The 21,853-nt window shown below is 44.6% G+C and overlaps 4 protein-coding genes across 5 annotated transcripts; 2 read left to right on the forward strand and 2 right to left on the reverse strand.

The window, feature by feature from the left end:
• Positions 1 to 1,966: 1,966 nt before the first annotated feature.
• On the forward strand, positions 1,967 to 4,030 carry cUnh15orf40 (chromosome Un C15orf40 homolog). Of its 2 annotated transcripts, none has more exons than XM_084554647.1 (4): positions 1,967 to 2,700; positions 3,211 to 3,340; positions 3,430 to 3,557; positions 3,659 to 4,030. In XM_084554647.1, exons 1-4 carry the CDS (start codon positions 2,485 to 2,487, stop codon positions 3,746 to 3,748), a joined length of 564 nt encoding a protein of 187 aa, XP_084410773.1. In that variant the 5' UTR covers positions 1,967 to 2,484; the 3' UTR covers positions 3,749 to 4,030. The 2 variants fall into 2 exon arrangements, with proteins under 2 accessions (XP_084410773.1, XP_084410774.1); XM_084554648.1 differs by having other exon boundaries at positions 1,968 to 2,697.
• Positions 4,031 to 7,497: 3,467 nt separating this feature from the next.
• cart2 (cocaine- and amphetamine-regulated transcript 2) lies at positions 7,498 to 9,800 on the forward strand (the record flags this gene model as incomplete). The annotated part of the gene is made up of 3 exons (XM_084555064.1): positions 7,498 to 7,617; positions 8,754 to 8,837; positions 9,628 to 9,800. 3 exons carry the CDS (start codon positions 7,498 to 7,500, stop codon positions 9,733 to 9,735), a joined length of 312 nt encoding a protein of 103 aa, XP_084411190.1. The 3' UTR covers positions 9,736 to 9,800.
• A 1,020-nt stretch (positions 9,801 to 10,820) lies between these two features.
• Positions 10,821 to 14,659, reverse strand: LOC311495846 (small ribosomal subunit protein eS17). Its single transcript, XM_084555475.1, has 5 exons — positions 14,617 to 14,659; positions 13,695 to 13,846; positions 13,318 to 13,423; positions 12,179 to 12,244; positions 10,821 to 10,952 (listed from the first exon to the last, which is right to left on the reverse strand). The coding sequence occupies exons 1-5, from the start codon at positions 14,617 to 14,619 to the stop codon at positions 10,875 to 10,877; spliced, it is 405 nt and encodes a 134-aa protein (XP_084411601.1). The 5' UTR covers positions 14,620 to 14,659; the 3' UTR covers positions 10,821 to 10,874.
• A 3,291-nt stretch (positions 14,660 to 17,950) lies between these two features.
• On the reverse strand, positions 17,951 to 21,704 carry sh3gl3b (SH3-domain GRB2-like 3b; the record flags this gene model as incomplete). Its single annotated transcript, XM_084556108.1, has 10 exons — positions 17,951 to 18,162; positions 18,244 to 18,297; positions 18,376 to 18,500; positions 18,579 to 18,682; positions 19,008 to 19,166; positions 19,616 to 19,749; positions 20,058 to 20,201; positions 20,814 to 20,886; positions 20,967 to 21,035; positions 21,660 to 21,704. 10 exons carry the CDS (start codon positions 21,702 to 21,704, stop codon positions 17,951 to 17,953), a joined length of 1,119 nt encoding a protein of 372 aa, XP_084412234.1.
• Between the last annotated feature and the right edge of the window lie 149 nt (positions 21,705 to 21,853).

Consider the following 21,853-nt stretch of genomic DNA (forward strand, 5'->3'; position numbering starts at 1 on the left):
ACCCTCCCCCCTGGCCGAGCAGCTGGAGGGGGGGGAGAGAGGGAGACATGGACAGAGAGAGAGAGGGAGAGAGAGAGAGAGAGAGAGAGAGAGAGAGAGAGAGAGAGAGAGAGAGAGAGAGAGAGGTTATGGTATTACAAGAAATCCTTTAGAATGTTTTAGCTGCACAGACTTGAAGTAAGTTGAATAAAACTAAAAACATTGAGGTGGTGAATTATTGCTTTTAATTAAAGTCTGGACTGAAAGACTCATCTGTGAACTCCTTGGCTCGCAGGGAATTTCAGTTCAGCATTAATAAAAACATTTGTGAGTTTCATGTCTAAAAGAACTGAAACACCATAAAATATAAAACATGTAATATTTGGTTATTTGACCCTTTGACCCTCTGTATGTGTCTCAGATACAAGCTTCAGAAAAACGATGTGCTAGCGCAGAAGAGACAAATCTGCTGGTCCATAAATGTCCACAAATGGACCTCCACATTCATACGTCCCAAACATACTGCAGAATAATAAAACATGTTTTCAGCCTGGTACAAAAAACTGTTTTGTCTCTATAACTGATTTCGTCGATCAAGTAACTGTAAGGAGATTCATTTTTATATAACTCACCTCTCAAAGCTTAAAGTTAAGCATAATTACGTCTTCAAATGTTTCTCTCTCAGCTCCACTATTATTAATGTTTTAGTTACAGTTAGACTGAGTCAGGTACCGGCCAGGTACTCTACAGGAAGTCTTCAGGTGACATGACTGAAGGGTTTTATTTAATCTTATAGACAAGTAGAAAACCCTGAATAAATGTCCCAGAAAGAATTTCTTAAATCTTTGCTGACGTCTCAAAATGTCTCAAAAGCAAAACCTGTTTTCATCTTTAAGACAATGAATGAACCAAAGTTACACAACAAAGACAGAAAAGGAAGCAGAAACAGTTTATGTCCAGGAACAAGAACCACATGTGGAGAGAAGATCCAAGTCCCAAATCCTTTTAAAAATAAAGTTGTTTATGTGTTGACCATGAAATTAAAATCATTCTCTGTCTCTGTGACTGACTGCTGACCTCCTCTGGTCGTCAGTGTTAACTACAGAAGAACTGTATCCTGATTAATAGTAAAGGTCACTAGAAAGTTTACTGAGCATTATTATTAGATATAAACATCATCAGATGCTTAGGAATTTAAATTGCAATAAACTGAAGCAACGATTTAAGATAAATGTTCATTATTTGGTCTTGTTCTGTTCAGTCTTCTCCTGATGGTGGATTCATCAACATTAACATCAGCCAATGAGAGAGAGGCCTTCAGCTGCTTAGAAGTTCCCCTGGGTTCCTTTGGTTCCTCTCAGACTATTATGTTCTTGCTTTAGCAACTTTTCACTCCTGATCTTCAGATATTTCAAGTGATAATTAAGAAAAACGTGGCTTTATTTATTATTAAAGGTTTTATTTTGGAAAAAGTGTGTTAAGAAAACCGGAAGTGTGTATGCGTAAAGTTCTGCTAACTGCATCAGTTCTTTTTACCTAGATAGATAGATAGATAGATAGGTTTTTATTTGTCACATGCACAGTTATACATAGTACAATGCACAGTGAAATGTACTGTTGTACCTGCAGCCAGTAGTAAAAAAATATATAAGTACTACAGTAAACAGTAGTTTCCACACAAGGTAAGCGATATAAGTGTAATGTACACCGATAGAGAAATAAAATATAAAAAAAATAAAATAAAAAAATAAAAATAAAAATATAGACTGAATAAAAATATAGACTGGTAAACTTAGAGGAGGGGGGGTAGTTGTATATGTACATAAATTTACAGTATTTGCAGCTACATGAATAAAGTGCAGTGATATTTAAGTCCAGTTAAGGCTCAGAGTTGAGCAGGCGGATGGCATGGGGATAAAAACTCTTCTTCAGCGTCTCAGTCTTTGTCCTCAGGCATCGGAAACGCCGGCCTGATGGCAGTAGAGAGAAGAGAGAGTGTCCGGGGTGACTGGGCTGATCCAGGATCTTTGTGGCCCTAAACCTGCAACGTTTGGTGTAAATGTCCTGCAGGTTGGGGAGGGGGGTTCTGATGGTCCGCTCCGCTGAACGGACCACCCTCTTGAGGGCCAGGACGTCCTGCCTGGTACAATTTCCCATCCAGGTGGTGATGCTCCCACACAAGATGCTCTCGATGGTGCAGGTGTAAAAGTTCCTGAGCACCTTGAGAGGGAGCTTAAAGTCTCTTACCTGAGATCTTTAGTATATTTCTGACCAACTAAAAAGGCTCTAAAAGTTTAGTTTACTTCCTGTTCCTCGTCCCTGTGTTTTCTGATCAGTTTGTGTAAAGTAAATGAGACATTTGAGGTTAAAATCAATAAAAACGTCGCTTTACTCATTACTAGAGCTTTTATTGTGAAGAAGGGCGGATATGAGCATTTACGAAACCGGAAGTCGGGCTGTTTACGGTCCTGCTAACAGCTAGCAGTGCTAACATGTAGCTGAGCGATGTTAACGCGGTCCGCTGTGTTTATCAGGTCTTCTGTTTCCTTTCATCAGACTCGGTCCGCAGCTTTAAACGTTTTGAACTCACGTGACTCTGTCCCGGTTCTCAGCGGCCGGTTCACGTCTCTGTTCCGGGTCAGACCGGCTCCTCTGTCCGGTCCCAGCCCGGGACCGAGACTCTGCTCCAGAACGAGAGAGATGCCGAAAAAAGAGAAGGTGGTCAGTCTGATGAAACTTTAATAAAATACCTTCATATGTTGATCAGAGTCATTATGTCACCTGGTTACAGAGGAAGACAGAAGTATTTATTCTTTATTTAGTCTCAAATAAATGAATAAAGATCTTTATTAATACAGATACTGGCCACTTCATTAGGTACACTAGTGAAGTCATTCTAATGTAAATAATGTTGAGTTGATGTAGAAGCAGAGAGGTGGTGACTGACCTGATGATTACTGTGTTAATCTGGATTTAACTGTTATTTAATCTGGACCTCTGACTAATGTCAAAACATTAGGAACACCTGTCGTGTTTCTGCACAATGAAAACAGCTGAATCAACATCTGTCTGTTACCAGAACCTTCATGTTTTCTCTAGTGTACCTAATGAAGTGGCCACTGAGAAGGCGGTGAACAGTCACAGTTTGTCAGTGAATCAGTGATGTGTGACTCTGTCCCGGTGATGTGTGACTCTGTCCCGGTGATGTGTGACTCTGTCCCGGTCCACCAGGTGAGAGGACGTCCGGCCGGCGGAGCAGCAGCTGAGCCCGAGGCCTCTGGGCCGGTGGCTCGGGACCGAAGCGGTGCAGTGACGGTGGCGGTTCACGCCAAGCCCGGCTCCAAACACAGCGCCATCACAGGTCTGCTCTGACCCCAGGACACCAGGATCTGACCGGACCCGACCGGACCTGACCGGACCCAGACTCTAACTGCTCCTCTTCTGTTGTAGAAGTCTCAGCTGAGGCGGTGGCTGTCGCCATCGCAGCGCCGCCCACAGACGGAGAAGCCAACACTGAACTCATCCGCTACCTGGCCGAGGTTCTGGACCTGAAGAAGAGTCACGTCTCTCTGGACAAGGTCCCTGGAGCTCAGCAGCGTTATCAGTGTTAATGTGTAAATGTGGATTTGTAGAAGACATCTGTCTGTCAGTTCATCTTCATCTCTCTGGTCTCCTTCAGGGCTCCAGGTCCAGGGACAAACTCATCAGAGTGGACTCCTCTCTGAGCGTGGAGGAGGTGTTGAGGAGGCTTCAACAGGCTGCAGGCTGACAGGACTGAGGAGGAGGAGGAGGAGGATGAAGGAAGCTCCTGTTCATTCATGTCACTCGTAGAAACATATGTCTGAGGAACTTTAAAGACTTAAAAGAGTCTCAGGGTTTCAGAGCAGGAAATAACCTCCTCACCCACGGCTCCCTGTTTTTATCTCTGTCCTCTGATTAAATGAACTGTTCCATAAATAAAGTGAGTGGTTGACTCTTCATGTCTTCGCTGAGCTCTGCAGCAGTTTTGAATCATTCATGATGAGACGTTAAATGAAGGAGTAATGACAGTCAGCAGGTGGCGCTGTGGGAGGGTCTGCTGTGGCTCTGACGGGACGCTCAGGTTCTTATAGTGGTCCACCACCTCCACCTCCAGGTCCTGGATGGTGATGCTCCACTGGTGTCCTCCTCCTCCTCCTGAGGTCAGGACCAGCTCCTTGGTCTTGTCCACACTAAGACTTTTATCTTTTATCTTCTAATCTGTTCAACGTGGCATCATTAGAGATAAAACTAATGACCTGAAGAACGATTCTGTTTCTAAAGTTTTAAATCTCGGCTGCAGCAGAAAATAACTGAGACGATTAATGAGACGTTAAACTGATGAAGAAGAATCAGCTGATGAGCAGAGTGGTCGTCTGTTCTCAGATGCTTCTTATTTCCATGTGTGTTGAGCTGAGGATGGATCAGATAAGAACCAGGAGCTCATTAGCATCAGTTATCAGTGGAGCGTTAATGAGCCTCACTTTCCTCTGGTTCAAACTAAAAGCTTCAAAGCGCTGACATGAAAGCGTGGAGGATAATGAACGCATCAAGCAGCTCAGCTTTCCTGCAGCTTCCTCCTCAAACTGATTCATTTTCTGCTGCAAACAAACTTTCTGCTCGTCAGGCTCTGCTGGGTTTATCTCCACTGAGAACCTTACATAACCACCTCCTCCTCCTCCTCCTCCTCCTCCTCCTCCTCCAGTCTCCATGTTTCACGCTGAGTCTCGTCTTCTGAGCTCAGATCAGCAGCTTTACGTCAGAGTCAGAGCTGCTGTCAGGCTGCAGAGGCCTCGTCGTAAAAACTTAAATCCTCCGAGCTGGAGCATCTCTGTGGTCAGAGACATAAATGACACAAAGTCCTGTCTGCGTGGACGGACGGAGACAACATGAAGAAGAGCTCCTGGTCTCCGTCTCTCATCTTGCTAAATGGTCGTGTGTCTTCTCCTCGTTCTTCGTCTCTTTGCAGGATGTTTTTGGTTTTGGAGGTTCCTTCTATTGACCTTCTACAAACAGTCACAGCAATTAAAAGATAGAGGAGGAGGAGGAGGAGGAGGAGGAGGAGGAGGAGGAGGAGGAGCTGCTCACACAGACACTGATCACTTATCAGGTCTGACTTAATGAAGCTGAAGATTAGAGGAAACAGAGGATGGACTGATGCTCATGGGTTAAAGGTCAGATTTAGTCGGAGGGATTCTGAGTTGAGGTGTCTCTGTTCAGCTCGGCCTCGTTCCTCTTCAGTGTCAGTAGAAGAGAAACAGGACAAATATTCTGGCTACGATGACGTTTGAGGAGCCGACATCGAGGTCAGGACTTCACCAGTTTAGCTCCAGCAGTGACGGCGTGGTGTGTTGAACATTAAACTGCTTCATCTGGATTATTTCAGTAGTTCCAGAGGCTTTCTATCTGATCACTGACTCTATATGGAGATGGAGGAACTTGTTCCTGAGATGTGGAGCTCAGCGTGGCCTCTCTGGTCGTCCCATCTTTATCTGACTCCTCCTGACTCTCAGCTGATTCAGCATTGGTCAAAGACAGCTAGCAACCTGAGAGGACACCCACCTGTCAATCAAAACAGACACGTCCCCTAAAACTTAGAGCAGCATAGCATAGCTGCTGTCCTGGTCCTGACTGTCCTGGTCCTGACTGTCCTGGTCCTGACTGTCCTGGTCCTGACTGTCCTGAACTGTTCCCTAAACGAATCAAACTCAAACAGAATGAAAACTAAAAAGAATCTGAGCGAGTGGTCTGATGTGGCGTTAAAAGAGACAGATCAAACGACCACAGAAGAAGAAGGCACGATGAAAAGATCCAAATAAAAAAAAAACCTCTTTCATCCTCATTTCAACAACTAGTCAGCAGGATTAGCTGATCCTGTAAAGAGACAATCTGAGACTGAATCACGCCTCTAAACCTCTTACCTGACTTCTCTCTGCAGGTTTATTTATAGAAGGTTTCCTCTGATTGTCAGACTTTAAACCTCGCTGACAACACCAGAGTCTAAAACGTCCGACTCTACTCAAACTGAATCTGCTCGTAAATAAAACGTCAGCTCTTCGTCGACTTATCAGAGTCTAAAGAAATAAAAAGCCATGATCACGTAACAGCTGCTTTAAACCCAGAGCTTGACCTGCAGAACTTATCATGTACAGACTGTATGTAAAGATGGCCGCCAGGGCGCAGCAGGAATGGACGCTGGCTGCCATCTTAGTATCAGCAGCCATCTTGACTGAGTTGTGGTTATTTCCACATCACTTCCTGTCTGTTAATAATCTGCTGCTGGTTTGTTTTCCACGTGAGGTTTTTAAGTCTCAGTGAGTCAGACGGGTTTAAGTTGTGTTTATTTGACATTAATACTTTCATCCCTCCAAACTAACGAGGAATATCAACACGTGTCAGATCCTCTCTGCTTCTTAAAGCCACAGGAAACAGGAAGTGTTCACCTGTTTGTCATGTGTGTTAAAGAGCTTTTATTAATCTGACTGATTCAACGCAGAGCGGCTGCAGAAAACAGATCCAGACACGAGGAAGGAAACGTGAAACACATGAATCAGCTGCAAATACAAAGAGAATAAACGACAACAGAGATGTTTCTAGAAGATCCAACAAAGATGAACCTGATGAGACGCTGCTTGTTCAGAGTTTTTGACTCGTCGCTGTTTGTTGGAAATAAGTTGTTCTGTTGTAGAACTCGTTGTCGTGCTGCATCACATTCAGCTCATGGACAGATGTCCTGACATTTACTTTTAGAGTCCAACAGAAATGTTGTTGTTGGACCTGAAGCAAGCAGTTGATGTGAGGAAACCCACCAACATCTCAGAACTGAAGTGGTTCTGTTCTGAGGAATGGGCTAAAATTCCTCCAAGCTGCTGTAGACCACTGATCAGCTGTTACCAGAAACATTTAGTTACCAGGAGGTCACAGCAGATACTGGACACAAGGAGGACATGATATGTAATACTGGCTCACTTTAGTCTCATGTTTCTGTCCCATGTGTCTGACTGGTTCTCTTTGTTCCACAGAAAATCCACTGATGTTCATGTTCAACTCATTTTTATGCAGAAATGTAAAAGATTCATGTTCTGTACTTATATTATTATTATCACATTGTTATTATTATTATTATTATTATTATTAATATTAACTACTTACAGTATACAGTTGTCGCCGTAGCTTGCTCACTTTTGTACTTGCTGATGTTTTCTTCTGGTTTGATTTCATTGGTTGTACCTGTACACGAGACAATAAAGTTTAATTACATAGAATCACTAATAAAGTTAATTAAAACGTTCAGCCGCTCTACGTCATACCTGTGTTCCGTCAGCTGCTGGTGGAGGGGGCGGGGCTTCCTCATCCAAACATCCCGCCCGGCGCGGAGCGAGCAGACAGCGCGTGAGGTGCAACACCTGTAGAGAGGTGAAGGCAGCGCGCGGACTCCGGGGACTTTTAACTTTAAAAGAAACGCGGTTTGTTTGTTTGTTTGTTTGTTTGTTTGTCAACATGTGGGCGCGAGCTGTGCTGTGCGCGGCGCTGCTGTCCGCCCTGTGTCCGGCGGGAAGGACGGAAGCCGAGAGGGACGAGAGAGACGTTCAGGAGTATCCGTACAACTCCAACAGACTGGTGAGAGGCTGGCTGTCTCTTCATCATCATCATCATCATCATAATAATAATAATAATAATGTTTTAGTGGAAATATGTTCTAAAAATATACTAAAATGTCACTAGTAGCCTCCTCCATCTGCTGTTCTTCTGTGAATTGTTATAATTAAAAAGTATAAAAACTACTTGAACATATTATAAAAACATGTAGATAATAATTTAGTGCATTATATTGAATAAAAAACTATTTTTACGTGTTTTTATTCAAACATTTCTGGAGCATCTTCATGTCACATGTATTTTTCTGGCCATAAATGTTTTTAGTAAATTATGTTTATAATGTTTTCATTAGTTCACAGACACATTCACATCTTATTTTATTTAAACAGTACAAATGAAACACTTTTATATTTCTGATCTTGTCTTCAGAGGTCATGATGGAAACTCAATAAATGAAATTTAATTTAAAATATGTAGTATCTGTGTAAAATATAAACGTATTAAAAACAACCCATAAATAGTATTTATTGTCTTTTATATATATTTTATCATTAGATATTATTTCTTTTCAGTTTGTAGAGACATCATGACATTGTTTTTCATTTTAAGGTCATTATGTAAATGAAATAATTATTAAAAGTGAGTCATTATTAACATTTCAGGTTAAATGTGACTTTTCTTTCTTCAGATATTTGACTCGAGTAAAGAACCAATAACAAGATGTACACGTAAAAGAAGGTTTCAGCCAAACGAAGTGATCAGCTGTTAAACGTTGACTCTGTTTCTGCTCCGTCAGTTCATCTGTGACTCGTTTCTTAAAGGATTCACTGATTTAAATAGATCAGATAAATCAGGACATTACAAGAAATAGAAGAAGAAAAGAACGATCAGATCAGATCAGTGATTTAATTAAACCTCTGGTTCATCTCTAACTCTCTTTGTCTTCACTGATGGATCAGTTTGTTATGAAGCAGATAGACATTCTGTTCCTGTCTCACATTTATTTAAAAGATTATTTATTGATAATTAATTAAGATCACTGATCAGTCTACTGCTGATCAACTCATTGACTGATCAGTGAACCCCTCCTCAACCAAACTCCATTCAGATATCGTCCCGTTTAGCTCTCAGCTTCATGTCTGTGTCTCGTTCCTCAGCTCGGCGCTCTGCATGAAGTCCTGGAGAAGCTGCAGACCAAGAGGATCAACCCCTGGGAGAAGAAGTATGGACAGGTTCCCTCTGTGAGTAAAGACCAGGAGACACTGAGGTTCAGCCCCTGGATGGAGGCCCTCTCTGGGGTCGCCAGATAAACCTGAGCGGACATTAATGTGAAGAAGGAAGATCTGCTGCATTTAACTTGAGTCTGTCTGGTAGTTTATGAACAAAAATACTAAAACTAATATAGAAACCAATCAACGAGGGTTTAAATCACTGACCAACATAAAAATAATCAGCACCAGACCAACAGGTCACGATGTGCTGGTTGGTTCAGTGGTCTAGTCTCAGATGATCAGATAACTGATGATCAGTCCGTGTAGTTTTTGATGTTTCAAGTTTGCTTTAAAACCAGAAATGAACTTAATTCTATTTTTTTAATTAAAAAAAGGCTTTTAAATTCAAAATCAACTCTTGAATTTTTTTAATTTATAGTTCATTCCTTCATTTTCCATCTGCTTACCTGAGGTCTGGTTGCCGTGGCAACAGGCTAAGTAAGGAACTCCAGACGTCCCTCTCTCCATCAACACATCCCAGCTCATCCCGAGGCGTTCCCAGGCCAGACGAGATATAATCTCTCCAGGGTGTTCTGGGTCTGCCCCCGGGGCCTCCTCCTGGCTGGACGTGTCCCGTAAACCTCCAAAGGGAGGAGCCCAGGGGGCATCCGAACAAGATCCAGACTTATAGTCTAAAACTTGAAACACCAGAGAGTGCAGAGAACCATGATCACTGTTAAAGTCAGACCAGATCTAGAGTCTGAAGCTGGTCTCAGTGTTCTATGATCCTGTGAAGTGACCGGGTGCTGTTGTGTTCTAGTGCGACCTCGGGGAACACTGCGCCGTCAGGAAGGGGTCTCGGATCGGGAAGATGTGCGACTGTCCCAGAGGAGCTTTCTGTAACTTCTTCCTGCTCAAGTGCTTATGAGCCGATGAGACCACGGCCACGAGAAGAGCTCAGCTGTAGATTTTACAAATATATAAATATATATAAATGTGACTCTGTAAAGTAGCTGTTAGTGTGAATAAACCTTTATGTGATCAACGTTCTGGTTCAGTCGTGTTCTGATTGAAAACACCCTGATAGCAATGATATCATTCTGAACTCATTCAGCAACCCCTTGACTAGACCTGGACCAAGAGTTTAGAGAAATACCACAAAGGTTCTAGTAACAACAGAACCAGGCCCACTCTCCATCTGGACATGTGGAGAACCAAAGAACCCAAAGTGTTCCTACATATCAGTGCTAAGCTAACTTTCACTACTAGATGACTGTATTGTGTTTATTATCTGTAGTACCACCATTAGACCACTAGATGGAGGTAAAGGATCATGAATGAAATAAGATTCTATCAGTCCAGTCACCATGTGGTTCATAGTTGATGTAGAATCATGTGGATAATAAAATAATTAGCTGAGGCTAGCTGGTTAGCTGAGGCTAGCTGGTTAGCTGAGGCTAGCTGGTTAGCTCCAGCCATGTGAAAGAGCAGCTCCTCTAGTTTCTAATGAGTCCCAGCATGTCACAGTGGAGCAGAGGATTGTGGGGTAGAAGAGTTTTCTGGCGTTTCAAATGACGACTCTGCTTTTTACTGATATGTTTAAACTTTAGAATAACCCTGTGACGTGTGAATTAGACCGACAGATTAAAATCTGTTCTACAGATTAAAATCACTTCTGGAAACTAAGTGAAAACATCTAGGGAATTAAATGAAGCGTTGTTTGTAATAAAGTGACCAGATTCTATTTTCTATTCTAATGAACAGCCTGGTCCAGTCTTGTACCAGGCTGTTCCTGGTCCAGTCTTGTACCAGGCTGTTCCTGGTCCAGTCTTGTACCAGGCTGTTCCTGGTCGGTCAGTTTTAGCTCTCGAACCAAGAACTGATGAAGCGTTGGGTTTTCTCCTGGTTTATTTCAACAGCCGACTCGTCTTCCATCGACGTTTATTCAAAGAGTAAAAAGATAATTTAACACCAGAGGTCAGAGACAAATCAACAGTCCTGCACAGCAGAGGGTGGGTTTGGTTTTTATCCCAAAGGGTTTTTATTAGGAAGATACTTTACAGACGTCTAGACTCCTCGAGGCTGCTTGAAGTTCATGCCGACGGTGGGCTGGGTCACCTGCAGGTTGGACAGACTGCCGAAGTCCTGAAGGACAAGAGACGACTGAGTGAGAGCTGGTTTAAAGCACAAACGTTCACAGGTCTGACTGGAGATCAAATCTGTCTGAGAGCATCAGGGTCTGAGAGGAAGAGACGTCCTTCAAACACGGGAAAAGTCTCAGCTTCATCTTCCTGTACTATCAATGACCTGGCCACGAGGACGCCATGATCACTTTCGATACAGGGTGGAGGGAAATGAAAACAACTTCACATCCATCAGACACAATAAATAACTTCTCTGAAGGTTCTCACCAATAAAATAAGATCTGTGTTCATGATGTTTGGTTCAATTAAGTCTCAGTAAGAAACTAAAGAGGAAAACTGAACTGAACATCAACAAACTGACTCCTGATTATTTAAGTTAATAGATTCACTCCTCAAAGCTCCAGCTGCTGATTTATTATTAGTCCTGACTCGACTCGCTGACGGATAAAAATAAACCTGAACACAAACATTAAAGAGACGTTTGTTCATAACTTGTTGGTGCAGAACAAAACGACCAGTGGATGAAACCTGACTGAAGCTCTAAGATGATGAAACTAAAACTGAATCCTCTGCTGGTTGTTGGGTCAGAACCAGGAAGTCATTGTTGTGTTTAAGAACTGAAAGACTCCAGAGCAGATGCTAACACTAGTGCTAACAGCTAGCATGTCAGTGCTGCCCTCAGACTAAAACTAAACCAGGCAGATACCCAGTAACGTTCTGCTCTAAGTGGGCGTTAGCAACTGTTAGCAGTGGTTAGCATCACATCAGAAGGTTGTGGGTTCTAGGTTCTAGGTTCTCCTTGTGTTTACTCTCACGTTGACGTCCGAGTGTTGAGGTCATGTGACTCTACAGGATGGTACATGTCAACCAGTGAAGGTGTCTGAGTTCAGCTCGTTCTCTCTGGTTCAGAACCAGATCCATTAAAACCTCGTTAACAGAGACAGGACACGTTGACGTTAAAGCTCCAGAGTCCCGATCAAGTTCCTCTGAGGTTGTTTTTCTACAGACGTCCACCGGTCGGACGCCGGTCAGCGCGCTGCAGCCTCCAGTGATTCATTAACCAGATGCTGTAGATCTAACTGCATCAAAACAACTCAACTCAGCAGGAACCAGAGGAGGAGGAGCTCGTCTCAGAGACGGTGGTGAAAGCTAGCAGCGCTAACACCTGCTGCTCCAACGTCAGATGGACTAAACAGTGTAAGACATTAAATAAAGAGTCAGACTCACCAGCAGCTTCAGCATCTCCTTGGTGTCGGGATCAACTTCAATCAGCTCCTGGTCCAGAGCAGACACCTGTACAGGTAAACACACACACACACACACACAGACACAGCGTCAGCCATCGGTGTTAAGATACCACACCTGCTCCGTGACCTTTAACCTCTGCACCGTGACCTTTAACCTCTGTCACATGTGCTGCATGAAATCAGAACCTGGTCTCTACACACATGAACAAGTTTATTAAAAGATGAACAGATTATTTGTGTTTCAGTAAAAGACGATCTGAACGTTTAGTGACTCAAGGTGTTAACAGGTGAATGAAGAGCTGGACTAAATAAATTATTATTAAATGACCTGAAAATAAACCTAGAACTAACGTTTCCAAAGCTCAGCATCTTATTTAACTAATTCATTTTCCATCCTGCGTCCAGACATCGTCATGTTTTTATTTTCCAGCAGAAAGAACCAAACGTTCTCCATCATCATCATCATCATCATCATCATGATGGAGTGTTTGAGAGCGCCAGGGTTCAAGAGGAACAGATCCTTCAAACACGGGAAAGGCTCTCAGGTTGATGTTCCTGTACTATCAATGACCTGGCGACACACACACCATGATCACTTTCGATACAGGAGACGACGCGAGGCCTTCTACGACCAGACTGACGGTTCAGAGACGTCTACAGCTGATCACATCAGGACCAGCTCAGATTTAACAGAGAGAGACGAGACGCAGGGACGGCTCAGATGAAACCAGGTCCTGAGAAACCGTCTGACATCAGTTCAGTCCTTTTAAACTGATGAAGAGGAGCAGTGTCATGTTTTATTTAATCAGGATCAATCCTCCTGTTGGAGTTTGTCATTATTCCTGATATTCATCATGTCCAGTGTTTATCCGTCCTCCACTACATCGTAGTATTTATCTCTGGTTTCTCACCATGTTCCCTTCATGTTCTATGTTCTAAGCCTCCTGATGTCTGACAGACTAAATAACCTTCATCATCATCATCATCATCTAATGAGACGTGATGCAGCAGCAGATTGAGACGGAGGACGGTCAGAGACGTGACCCTTCATCACCACAGACACCCCGTCAACATTCACACCATGACCCCTAGAGAACCAGTGGCGGTGCGTTCACTGACCTCTGGTACGTAGTTGTCCCTCCTCTCTCTCTCCTCCTCCTGCAGTTTGATGGAGATTCCTCTGACGGGACCCCTCTGGATCCTCTTCATCAGATGCGTCACATACCTGCAGGAGGTCATCAACAACAAGATCGTCTTCATAAAGAACTGAAATCAAACGTTCAAGTCAAGAGATCAGCTTCAGAACCAGCGGCTCGTCTACACAGTGAGTGTCTGGGAGGACCAGGGTCTGAGAGGAACCGTTCATCCTTCAGACACGGGAAAGGCTCCCAGGTTCATGTCCCTGCAGTTTAAATGGCCGGGCTACGAGGAAGCCGCGGCCACACTTTCGAAGCAGGGCGGCGTCTCTGCGCTCGGCGTCTCGGCGCTGGACTCACCCGGCGATCTTGTTGCGGAGCTTCTTGCTGGGGATGATGGCGATCTCCTCACACACCCTCTTGTTGGTGTGGAAGTCGTTTCCCAGCCGGGTGTAGTATTTCTCGATGATGACCCTGGCGGCCTTTTTCACCGTCTTGGTCCTGACTCGTCCCTGAAGACACGGAGACACGGAGACACAGACGCTGAAAAACTGAACGAGTCTGAACAGGAACCTGGTTCTGCCTCAGCTTCTAAACGTCTTTAAACTGTTTGAGGATGAAATGAATCTGCTGAGACACGAGATTTAGAATCTGAGTTTTAATGTTTAACTAAAAGTATAAAGATAAAGACGGTTCTAGATGTAACTGAGGGTTTCATCTGCAGCCTCATGGTTAAACTAAAAACCTGATTCCAGCTTCGTCACGCCTGATTTATCTGCATTCAGACAGTAAGAAACTAATGAATTATTAGTTTAGTACACGCAGCTGTACATTCGTGTAGTTTGAAGCCCTTTAGAGCAGAAACATGAAGCAGAGCCCCCCCCCTCTCTGATCTTAGCTGCGTTCACAGCTCACAAGCTAACCAGGTTTAGCTTCCAAAGCTAGCTAACGGCCACTGATATTTATTATCCACAGATAATATTAAAAGCTCGCATGTAAACACAGATAATAACGGTGATATTTCGCCCTCGTCGATCAAGAGAACCGATAAAAAGCTGAACAGGGACCGCGGCTCATTCAGACAAACGCCGCCTGTTAGCAGCAGCGCTCCGACATTAAAGTGTCAATAAAAGGCTCCGCTCCTGTCATCTATCATCAATACTGCGGCCATCCTGTAAAACTAAGACTCCGGTCTCCTTGGAGGAGATCAGCGGGACATATAAACCGGTATAGCGGCAGGATTAACACAGATTTCTCGTGTAGCTATATAAATGTTACCCACCATGTTGGATCGGCCTGGTAGAAGAGGACGAGTAGACTTCCGGTGGAAGTTTAAACTCTCAGGCGGAAGTTGAGACGATGAGCAGCGCCCCCTGTCAGGCGGAGACCGGAACTACAACAACATGGACACCCTCGATTTACATGAACTGTTAGAACATTTAGATCGTAAACGTTTATATTTTTATGATTTTAATGCGTTGATCATGTTAATATGCCACTTATATTTAATGAAATAATTCACTATTATTGTTTGTTTAATTATTTTACTAAACTGTAACAAACTCTTTAAGGAAAAACAGATAAACATTTCTCAACATTTATATTTTTGTTTTTAAGACTTTTGGAAATCCATTTTTATATATTTATTGCATTGATTTATTAATTAGTTTTTTGTTTGTATGTTGTGTTTTTTACTAACCTGTGACACAGAAATAATTCTCTGCATCGTCCTGGGAAGTTAAACTCATTAAAACCTGTGAGCTGTCAGAGTGGACCTCCTCTGGGACGTCCAGGACCTGGACAGAGGTTTGAGGAAGTGCGTCAGATGAAACACTTCCACCTTTCATGTCCTGCAGCAGCGACTTGGTGACGAGTGCAGTCACATCCTTCAGTGAATCTGCCAGCATGAAATCAGTGGTGTCATACTGGGTCCCTGGAAATGTCCACTGCTCGGTGCGCTGGAGTCTGGGGGACGTCCTCGACCTCTGACCTCGCTCTGTCCATTGCAACTATCACGTTTTGATCCATGGACTCAGGTGAAGTTGGTTTAGTTTTCACCAGCTGTCAGAAGATGAATAAGGTCTGACCCTGTGGCGTCGTTAAATCAAAGCTTTCTAGAATCTTTGTCTGTTTTTACCAGAACAGGAAGAGCTCCAGACTGAAATCTAACATGAAATATCTTTAATTAAGGTCAAAAACTGCTCGTTTTTATTTGTCTCCCAGGTTTGACTCTTTAAGTGTTCTGTTCCTGATCGTAATAAACATTTCTAATGTCTTACTGAGGTTTTATTTCTGCTTCTTAGTTCAGTTAATATTTAAAATGAGAACTACCACAACTCTAAAAGTTAGAATTTATGATTTCCAGCATTTGAACATATTAAAAACAGATAATGACCAAATGTAATTCATTGTTTTATTGTCAGTACTGACCTGAAAGTAGAAACTGTTGCTACTGACTAAACTGTTCTGATCTGAAACTCTCCTTTTAAAGTTTGAGGCTGGGTAGATTTATTGGTTTATAATATATTATCTTGTTCTACTGGCAGGTCTTTGTCTTTACTTTATTTATTTTTATTTCCTCTGAAGCTTTGGCGTCGATGGGTTCGGTTTGAGGCTGATCAATCAGACGGAGCAGAGAAACACAGAGAAGGACACGAGAAGAAAGAGCTGAAGTTTTACTGGTTCTCAGCAAAGAACAGAGATTTACAGCTTCAGTGTCTACATGTGCATCTAAAAAGTTTAAAGGGAGAACGCGCAACAGTGTCAGAACATTACAATATTTAATACTTATTGCTCCGTGCTTGTTCTAGTATTTCAAGTTTGTTTTTAAAACCAGAAACAAAAACTGTGAAAAACAGCTGTTGTTAGATTTTTAGTTTTAAACCCAATTTATTGTGTCGTCTGAAGTTAATCTGAGTCTAATGTTGTTTCTCCTGAGGTGATTAGTTGTCCTTTAATGAAGCAGGAAGTAGTTGTTAGGGAAATGCTTTTATCAAGACTTACAGAGTCACTGGAGTCTCATATTAATATCATTAATATGTATATTATAGCGGTCCAGGTGTCTCTGGTCCACGTGTCTCTGGTCCAGGTGTCTCTGGTCCAGGTGTCTCTGGTCCAGGTCTCCTTGGTCCAGGAAGTAGCCTCTAAAACTACCCCTGCATATTGTTCCAGAGTCATGTCCGTGCTCCGTTTAGACAGAAAAGATCTGAAATCACTGATAGAAACTTCTTCTTCTAATAACAGCTGGTTTCTTCTTTACTTCTCTTCCTGGTTTCATAGATTAAAGGACCAAAGGTAAATTTACCTGTTCAGCATTTTTTTGCTTTTTAAATTGAAAATCAAATCAACTCTAATTTATTTTTTGTTTTAGAGTCAAAAACCAAACTTGAAACACCAGAGAGTCACAGATCTTTACAGACCGGCGTCTCTTCAGTTCTACAGGTGATAACCATCACGTCTCTAAACGTCTCTGGAGCTTTTTCTAAATATATTTTCTTTCATATCAGTTTTTTTTGTGTGATTTGTTGACTATAATAAAAACATAGACCTTTAAATTCTTTAAAGTACAACTTGAGACCGAGGTCTGATCCAGAGCAGCGGTTCCCAAACCACAGAACCTTCATCCAGAACCTGAGTCTGACCTTCATCCATCAGCAGCAGATTAATAATCAATGAAGGATTAATAATGAGGAGATGAGCTGACAGCCGAGGCCTTCCCAGGCCGGAGGAGAAGGTTTCTGGGTCTGACCCGGAGCTGTGATTGGTCTAGAGGGGGGGTCCACCCTGGACAGGTCTCCAGTCTATCCCAGTCTAACACAGAGAGACAGAATCACCAATGAACCTAACCAGCATGTCTTTGGACGGTGGGAGGAAGCTGGAGAACCTGGAGAGAACCCACACAGACACAGGGAGAACATGCAGACTACACACAGAAAGGAACCAGTGGGCCTGGATTAGAACCCAGAACCTTCTGGCTGGGAGGCATCAGTGCTAACAGATCAACGTTCCTCATCAGTCTGTCTGCGTAGAGAAGACACCACATGTATTTAACCTTGTGCTTTCACTGGGTGTCCTGTCTGTGTTTCCAGGACCTCTTCTCTTCCTGTCCCGTCTACGTCTCGTTCTCTCATCTGACCTGCTTTGTGCTTTGAGCCGTGGAGCAAACGCCACAGTTCTTTGTTTTTATGTCGTTAGATTCAGCTCATTCTGCTCTTAGTACTAACAACATGTGTCCCAGACCACCTCCACATGTGGACTGACACCAGATCAGTGTTCACACCTGGACCTGTTTAACCTGGACTCTAGAGACCAGATCAGTGTTCACACCTGGACCTGTTTAACCTGGACTCTAGAGACCAGATCAGTGTTCACACCTGGACCTGTTTAACCTGGACTCTAGAGACCAGATCAGTGTTCACACCTGGACCAGATGTCTCAGGATGCTGCTTCTCATCCTAGCTGAGGTGCCTGTATCTGGTTGGGAACCCCTGCTCCAGACCTATGGCTCATTCACCCGTGAAAAAGTGCAAATAAGAAGCTGAAAACCTGCATATGATCCACCACTAAGTCCAGATCCACTTCAGCGTGGATCTGTCTGTGGATGCTTTGAAGCGTTGTCATGGTAACGGCAGAGGCACCAGCACATCCACGTAGCTGATGGGGAAGAGCCCCGCCCGGCCGTCCAGCGCCCCCTCGAACCAGTTGGCGTCGACCTGGCCCGTGAGGACGATGACGTCGCCCTCTCTGAAGCCCAGCTCGCCCTCGTGGTTCGGGAGGAAGGAGTACATCGCCCGGCAACAAGGCTGATCCAGGACCAGCCGACTGTCAGCTGACAGAGAGAGAGAGAGGATCAGTAGTATCTGGAGGTCACCTGTAGGATCATTAAAACAAGGTCGGTGTGTTTTCTCACCGTAACAGGAGATGGGACTGCCGGGTCTGGACGGTACCTCTGTGACCTGCTCCCCTGAACACAGACCACGTTTAGTTCTTACAGCATTAGATGGAACGAAAAGTCACATTCCTGTTCAGGTCTGAGAGTCACCTGAGGAAACCGTAGACGGGACAGACGGCTGGTAGTGAAAGCCAAGTGTCCCGCTGTGGTCGCTCCTCACCCGGATCCTTTTAGACCTGAAGCGTCGCTCTGGTTTGTTACTGGCAGCAGTCAGCCTGTCAAGACCAGACAAGAGCGGCTCGGGTCACCAGGAGCCCTCTGGAGCTGGTCCCAGTAGATGAAGCGGGACTCACCTGGCCTGCAGGTTGCCATGGAGACCCAGCAGGACGCGGTGGGCGCTGCGGTGGAAGTTGAGCAGAGCGGCGACCAGAGCCGCCAGGCGGCCGAGCTGATCCACCTGCAGGAGGAACCGGTGATTAGTGCATGAGTCTGTGGAGACGATCAGCTGATCCTCAACCGACCACCAGAAACTCATCTGAGCCTCTCTGGGAACTGGTTCTGCTGGGCCAATCAGATCCTTTGTGGGTGGGGCTTAATGTGGTGATGGACAAAAGAGTAACAGTAGTCATAGACGTCATGTGATTAGTTTAAATGTCTCTGATTGGTTGGAGGAGTTTCTTCTCTGGATCAGAACTAAACCTGAATCTATGGAAGGTCAGACGTGCTGAGAGCAGACTGTTGATGACCTGGAGGAAACATCACGTCTCGACATTAAACCTCACGTCGTTCTGCAGCAGGACGAACATGTTCCTCTCCGCCAGCTCCTTGGAGCTCAGAAACTTGTCCCAGGCCAGTTGGACGTCGTCTGCTCGGACCTTCCCTCTTCGTCTGCGCCTGTAGTCGAAATCCAGCCGGCGGCCGTTCACCTTCTTCAGCTGGTGCTGAGGAAACGATCAGACGTCAAAGGTTCCAGCTGTCATCTTCATCATCATCATCACCATCACACTGTAGTGTGCTAGCATGCTAACGTTAGCTGGTTTTAACCACACATGTGATTCACTCAAAGGTTTTTATCCTCTGGGGAACATGAACAGATCTGAACAGCTTCTGTTTTCTCTCATTCCTGTTTTTGTTAAATGTTGTAGATAAAGTGTCTCCAACATGCTAACATGCTAACATGCTAATAATCATTACAATAATAACCATCTTAGCGTAGTGTGCTAGCATGCTAATGTTGTCCTGCAGGTTTTACGTCTGGACATGTTTTCTACCCAACCTGATGAACTGAACACTGATCCTCTGGAGAACATGAACGTCCTAAAAACCTGAACCTGTTTCATCATGAAACGTTCTCAGGTCAGTTTGTGTTTCTGTGTTTTCTTCTCCTCACCTTGATCTCCTTCAGCTCCGTGTTCTGGACCTCCTGCAGGGGGTCGACGAAGGAGCGCTTGATGTTCACATCCAGAACATCTCTGGCCTGACCGACCTGCTGCAGCGCTTCACCCACACTAGAAAGGGCTCCACCTGACAGAGGAGGAACCAGAGGAGGAACCGGAGGAGGAACCGGAGGAGGAACCAGAGGAGGAACCGTAGGAGGAACCAGAGGAGGAACCAGAGGAGGAGATCAGCAGCACATTAGTTAAATGATTAAGTTTCAGCTCATTTAAAAACCAAAGACGTTCCATGTTTCTCTTTCATGTCATAATCATTAGAAACTGGTGAAGTCACTTCCTGTTGTTTTCAGATCAGCTGACGTATCGTCTCACCGCCCCCTAGAACGTAGGAACCCTTTCATAACTGATGTTTTTATTTCTTTACTACAGACGTCGTACCAAACTCAGAAGCAGCTCCGAGCTCCTGGCCGTAGCGCAGCATGCAGTCTCCCAGCATGCCCTCCGTCTGTGGGTAACCCGTCGTCCTGCCCTGCCCTCGGATCCTGGACACGGTGTTGAGCATGCTCAGTTTAGCTCTGTACGCTGCAGAAACACAAAGACCAAAACAAAGACCTGCAGCAAGAAGACGAGGCCTCGCGTTAAGAATTAGAGCAGATACAGGAGAGGAAGAAGAAGAAGGAGGAGGAGGAGGAGGAGGATGGAGGAGGTTTCTAAGTCCTGTAAAATGTCTGGAAAAAAATAAAACTAAGAGTTTGACTTTTCAGCAACACTTCAAACCTCTGAATCTGCGTCAGTGAGTCAACAACTAGTCCAAGAGAACAGCTGGATTGTTTCATTTGGTTCAAAGAGTCTTTTAAGTCTATCGCAGGTAGTCTATTTTAAAACCTACAGTAAAATCATTTCATACCTTCATCGAAATACCAGAAACTCCTCTGTCCTGTTAGAATGAATCCATCAGAACCAGAAGATACAGCAACTGGAAACGTTTCTTGTACATTTAATATATTTACGTTTTTTTTCAACTTTATTCTATCTTTTATCTAACTTGTGCTTTTACTGTGTCTACAACTGTAATAACTACAATAAAGTCTGATCTGGTCTGGTCTGGTCTGGTCTGTCCTGGTCTGTCCTGGTCTGTTCTGGTCTGGTCTGGTCTAGTCTGGTCCTATCAGACCTCCAGCTGTGGACCAGTACCTGGGTTTGGCTGCAGGAACTCTGTGGTTTTGGTCAGCAGCTCGTCCAGCAGAGCGTGGATCACTGCAACGCTCTGACGGACACAGAGAAGCAGACGTCAGCTCTGACCAGACGGACGTTCTCTCTGAGCGTTCTGCTGAATTCACTCTTTACCTTCTCCATCTTCAGGAAGTCTCCGTCCAGCTTCGTTCCTTCGACGCCCATCAGCCGCTCGTTCAGCAGCTGCAGCAACAGAAGTCATTTCCATTAAAGAAGCAGTGTGTATAGTTTAGCGCCATCTAGGGGTGAGGCTGCAGACTGCAACCAGCTGGACGCCCCCCCCTGGACGCCCCTCCCCGTACAGTCATGGAGTCAAACCTACACGGCTTCAGCATAAAAACATGGAAGGTGTTTAGAGTGTGTGTTTGGTTTGTCCTCTCTGGGCTTCTGTAGAAACATGGCGGCTCAGTCTGAGCTGATGAAACACGAGCATCTGTAACTAGAGCAGGTCACTGAACTCTGATCAACACTACGAACATGCTGCTAATGCTAAAGACCAGAACCTTAATGCAGGACTGCTGTCACTAGTGTACCTAATAAAGTGGCCAGTGTGTGTATTTAAAGTGGTCTCTGAACAATGATCAGGCTGCGTCACTAACAGAATGAAGGTGAAAGTATTTTTAGCAGCAGCAGTGATCTGTCCCTCACTACAGAGCTCAGGGCTGATCACATGGGTCGGTACCGGTGGTCGGTACCGGTGGTCGGTACCCGTGCGGACAGCCAGGCCTGGTGTCGCAGTCAGAGCTCAGAGGACATCCAGGTGTTAGCCCCATCCCTCCATCCATCCCTCCATCCTCCCCCGCTCACCTGGCTGGCTTTATGCAGCTGCTTCTTCATCCCGGAGACGGACATCTGCAGCTCACCGGCCCGCCGCCGGTTACCGAACAGCCTCCATCCGTCTGAGCTGCTCCGTCCCCCGGAGAGTCACTGCAACGAGCCGCCCCGGACACCACGACCAGGACCAGGACCGGGACCGGGAGGCTCCGTTCAGTCCAGTCTCA

This window comes from Chelon labrosus, assembly GCF_963514085.1.
Source record: "Chelon labrosus genome assembly, chromosome: 11".
Classification (NCBI taxonomy): domain Eukaryota; kingdom Metazoa; phylum Chordata; class Actinopteri; order Mugiliformes; family Mugilidae; genus Chelon; species Chelon labrosus.

What these genes read in the sequence shown, in the direction of transcription:
- cUnh15orf40 (XM_084554647.1), top strand. Translation starts at nt 2,485, where the DNA reads ATGTTAACGCGGTCCGCTGTGTTTATCAGGTCTTCTGTTTCCTTTCAT. An exon ending in TGCCGAAAAAAGAGAAGGTG is followed by an intron (nt 2,701 to 3,210) that starts GTCAGTCTGATG and finishes CCGGTCCACCAG; the next exon opens with GTGAGAGGACGTCCGGCCGG. An exon ending in GTCACGTCTCTCTGGACAAG is followed by an intron (nt 3,558 to 3,658) that starts GTCCCTGGAGCT and finishes GGTCTCCTTCAG; the next exon opens with GGCTCCAGGTCCAGGGACAA.
- LOC311495846 (XM_084555475.1), bottom strand. An exon ending in CTCCGCAACAAGATCGCCGG is followed by an intron (nt 13,424 to 13,694) that starts GTGAGTCCAGCG and finishes GACCTCCTGCAG; the next exon opens with GTATGTGACGCATCTGATGA. An exon ending in AGGAGATGCTGAAGCTGCTG is followed by an intron (nt 10,953 to 12,178) that starts GTGAGTCTGACT and finishes CTTGTCCTTCAG; the next exon opens with GACTTCGGCAGTCTGTCCAA.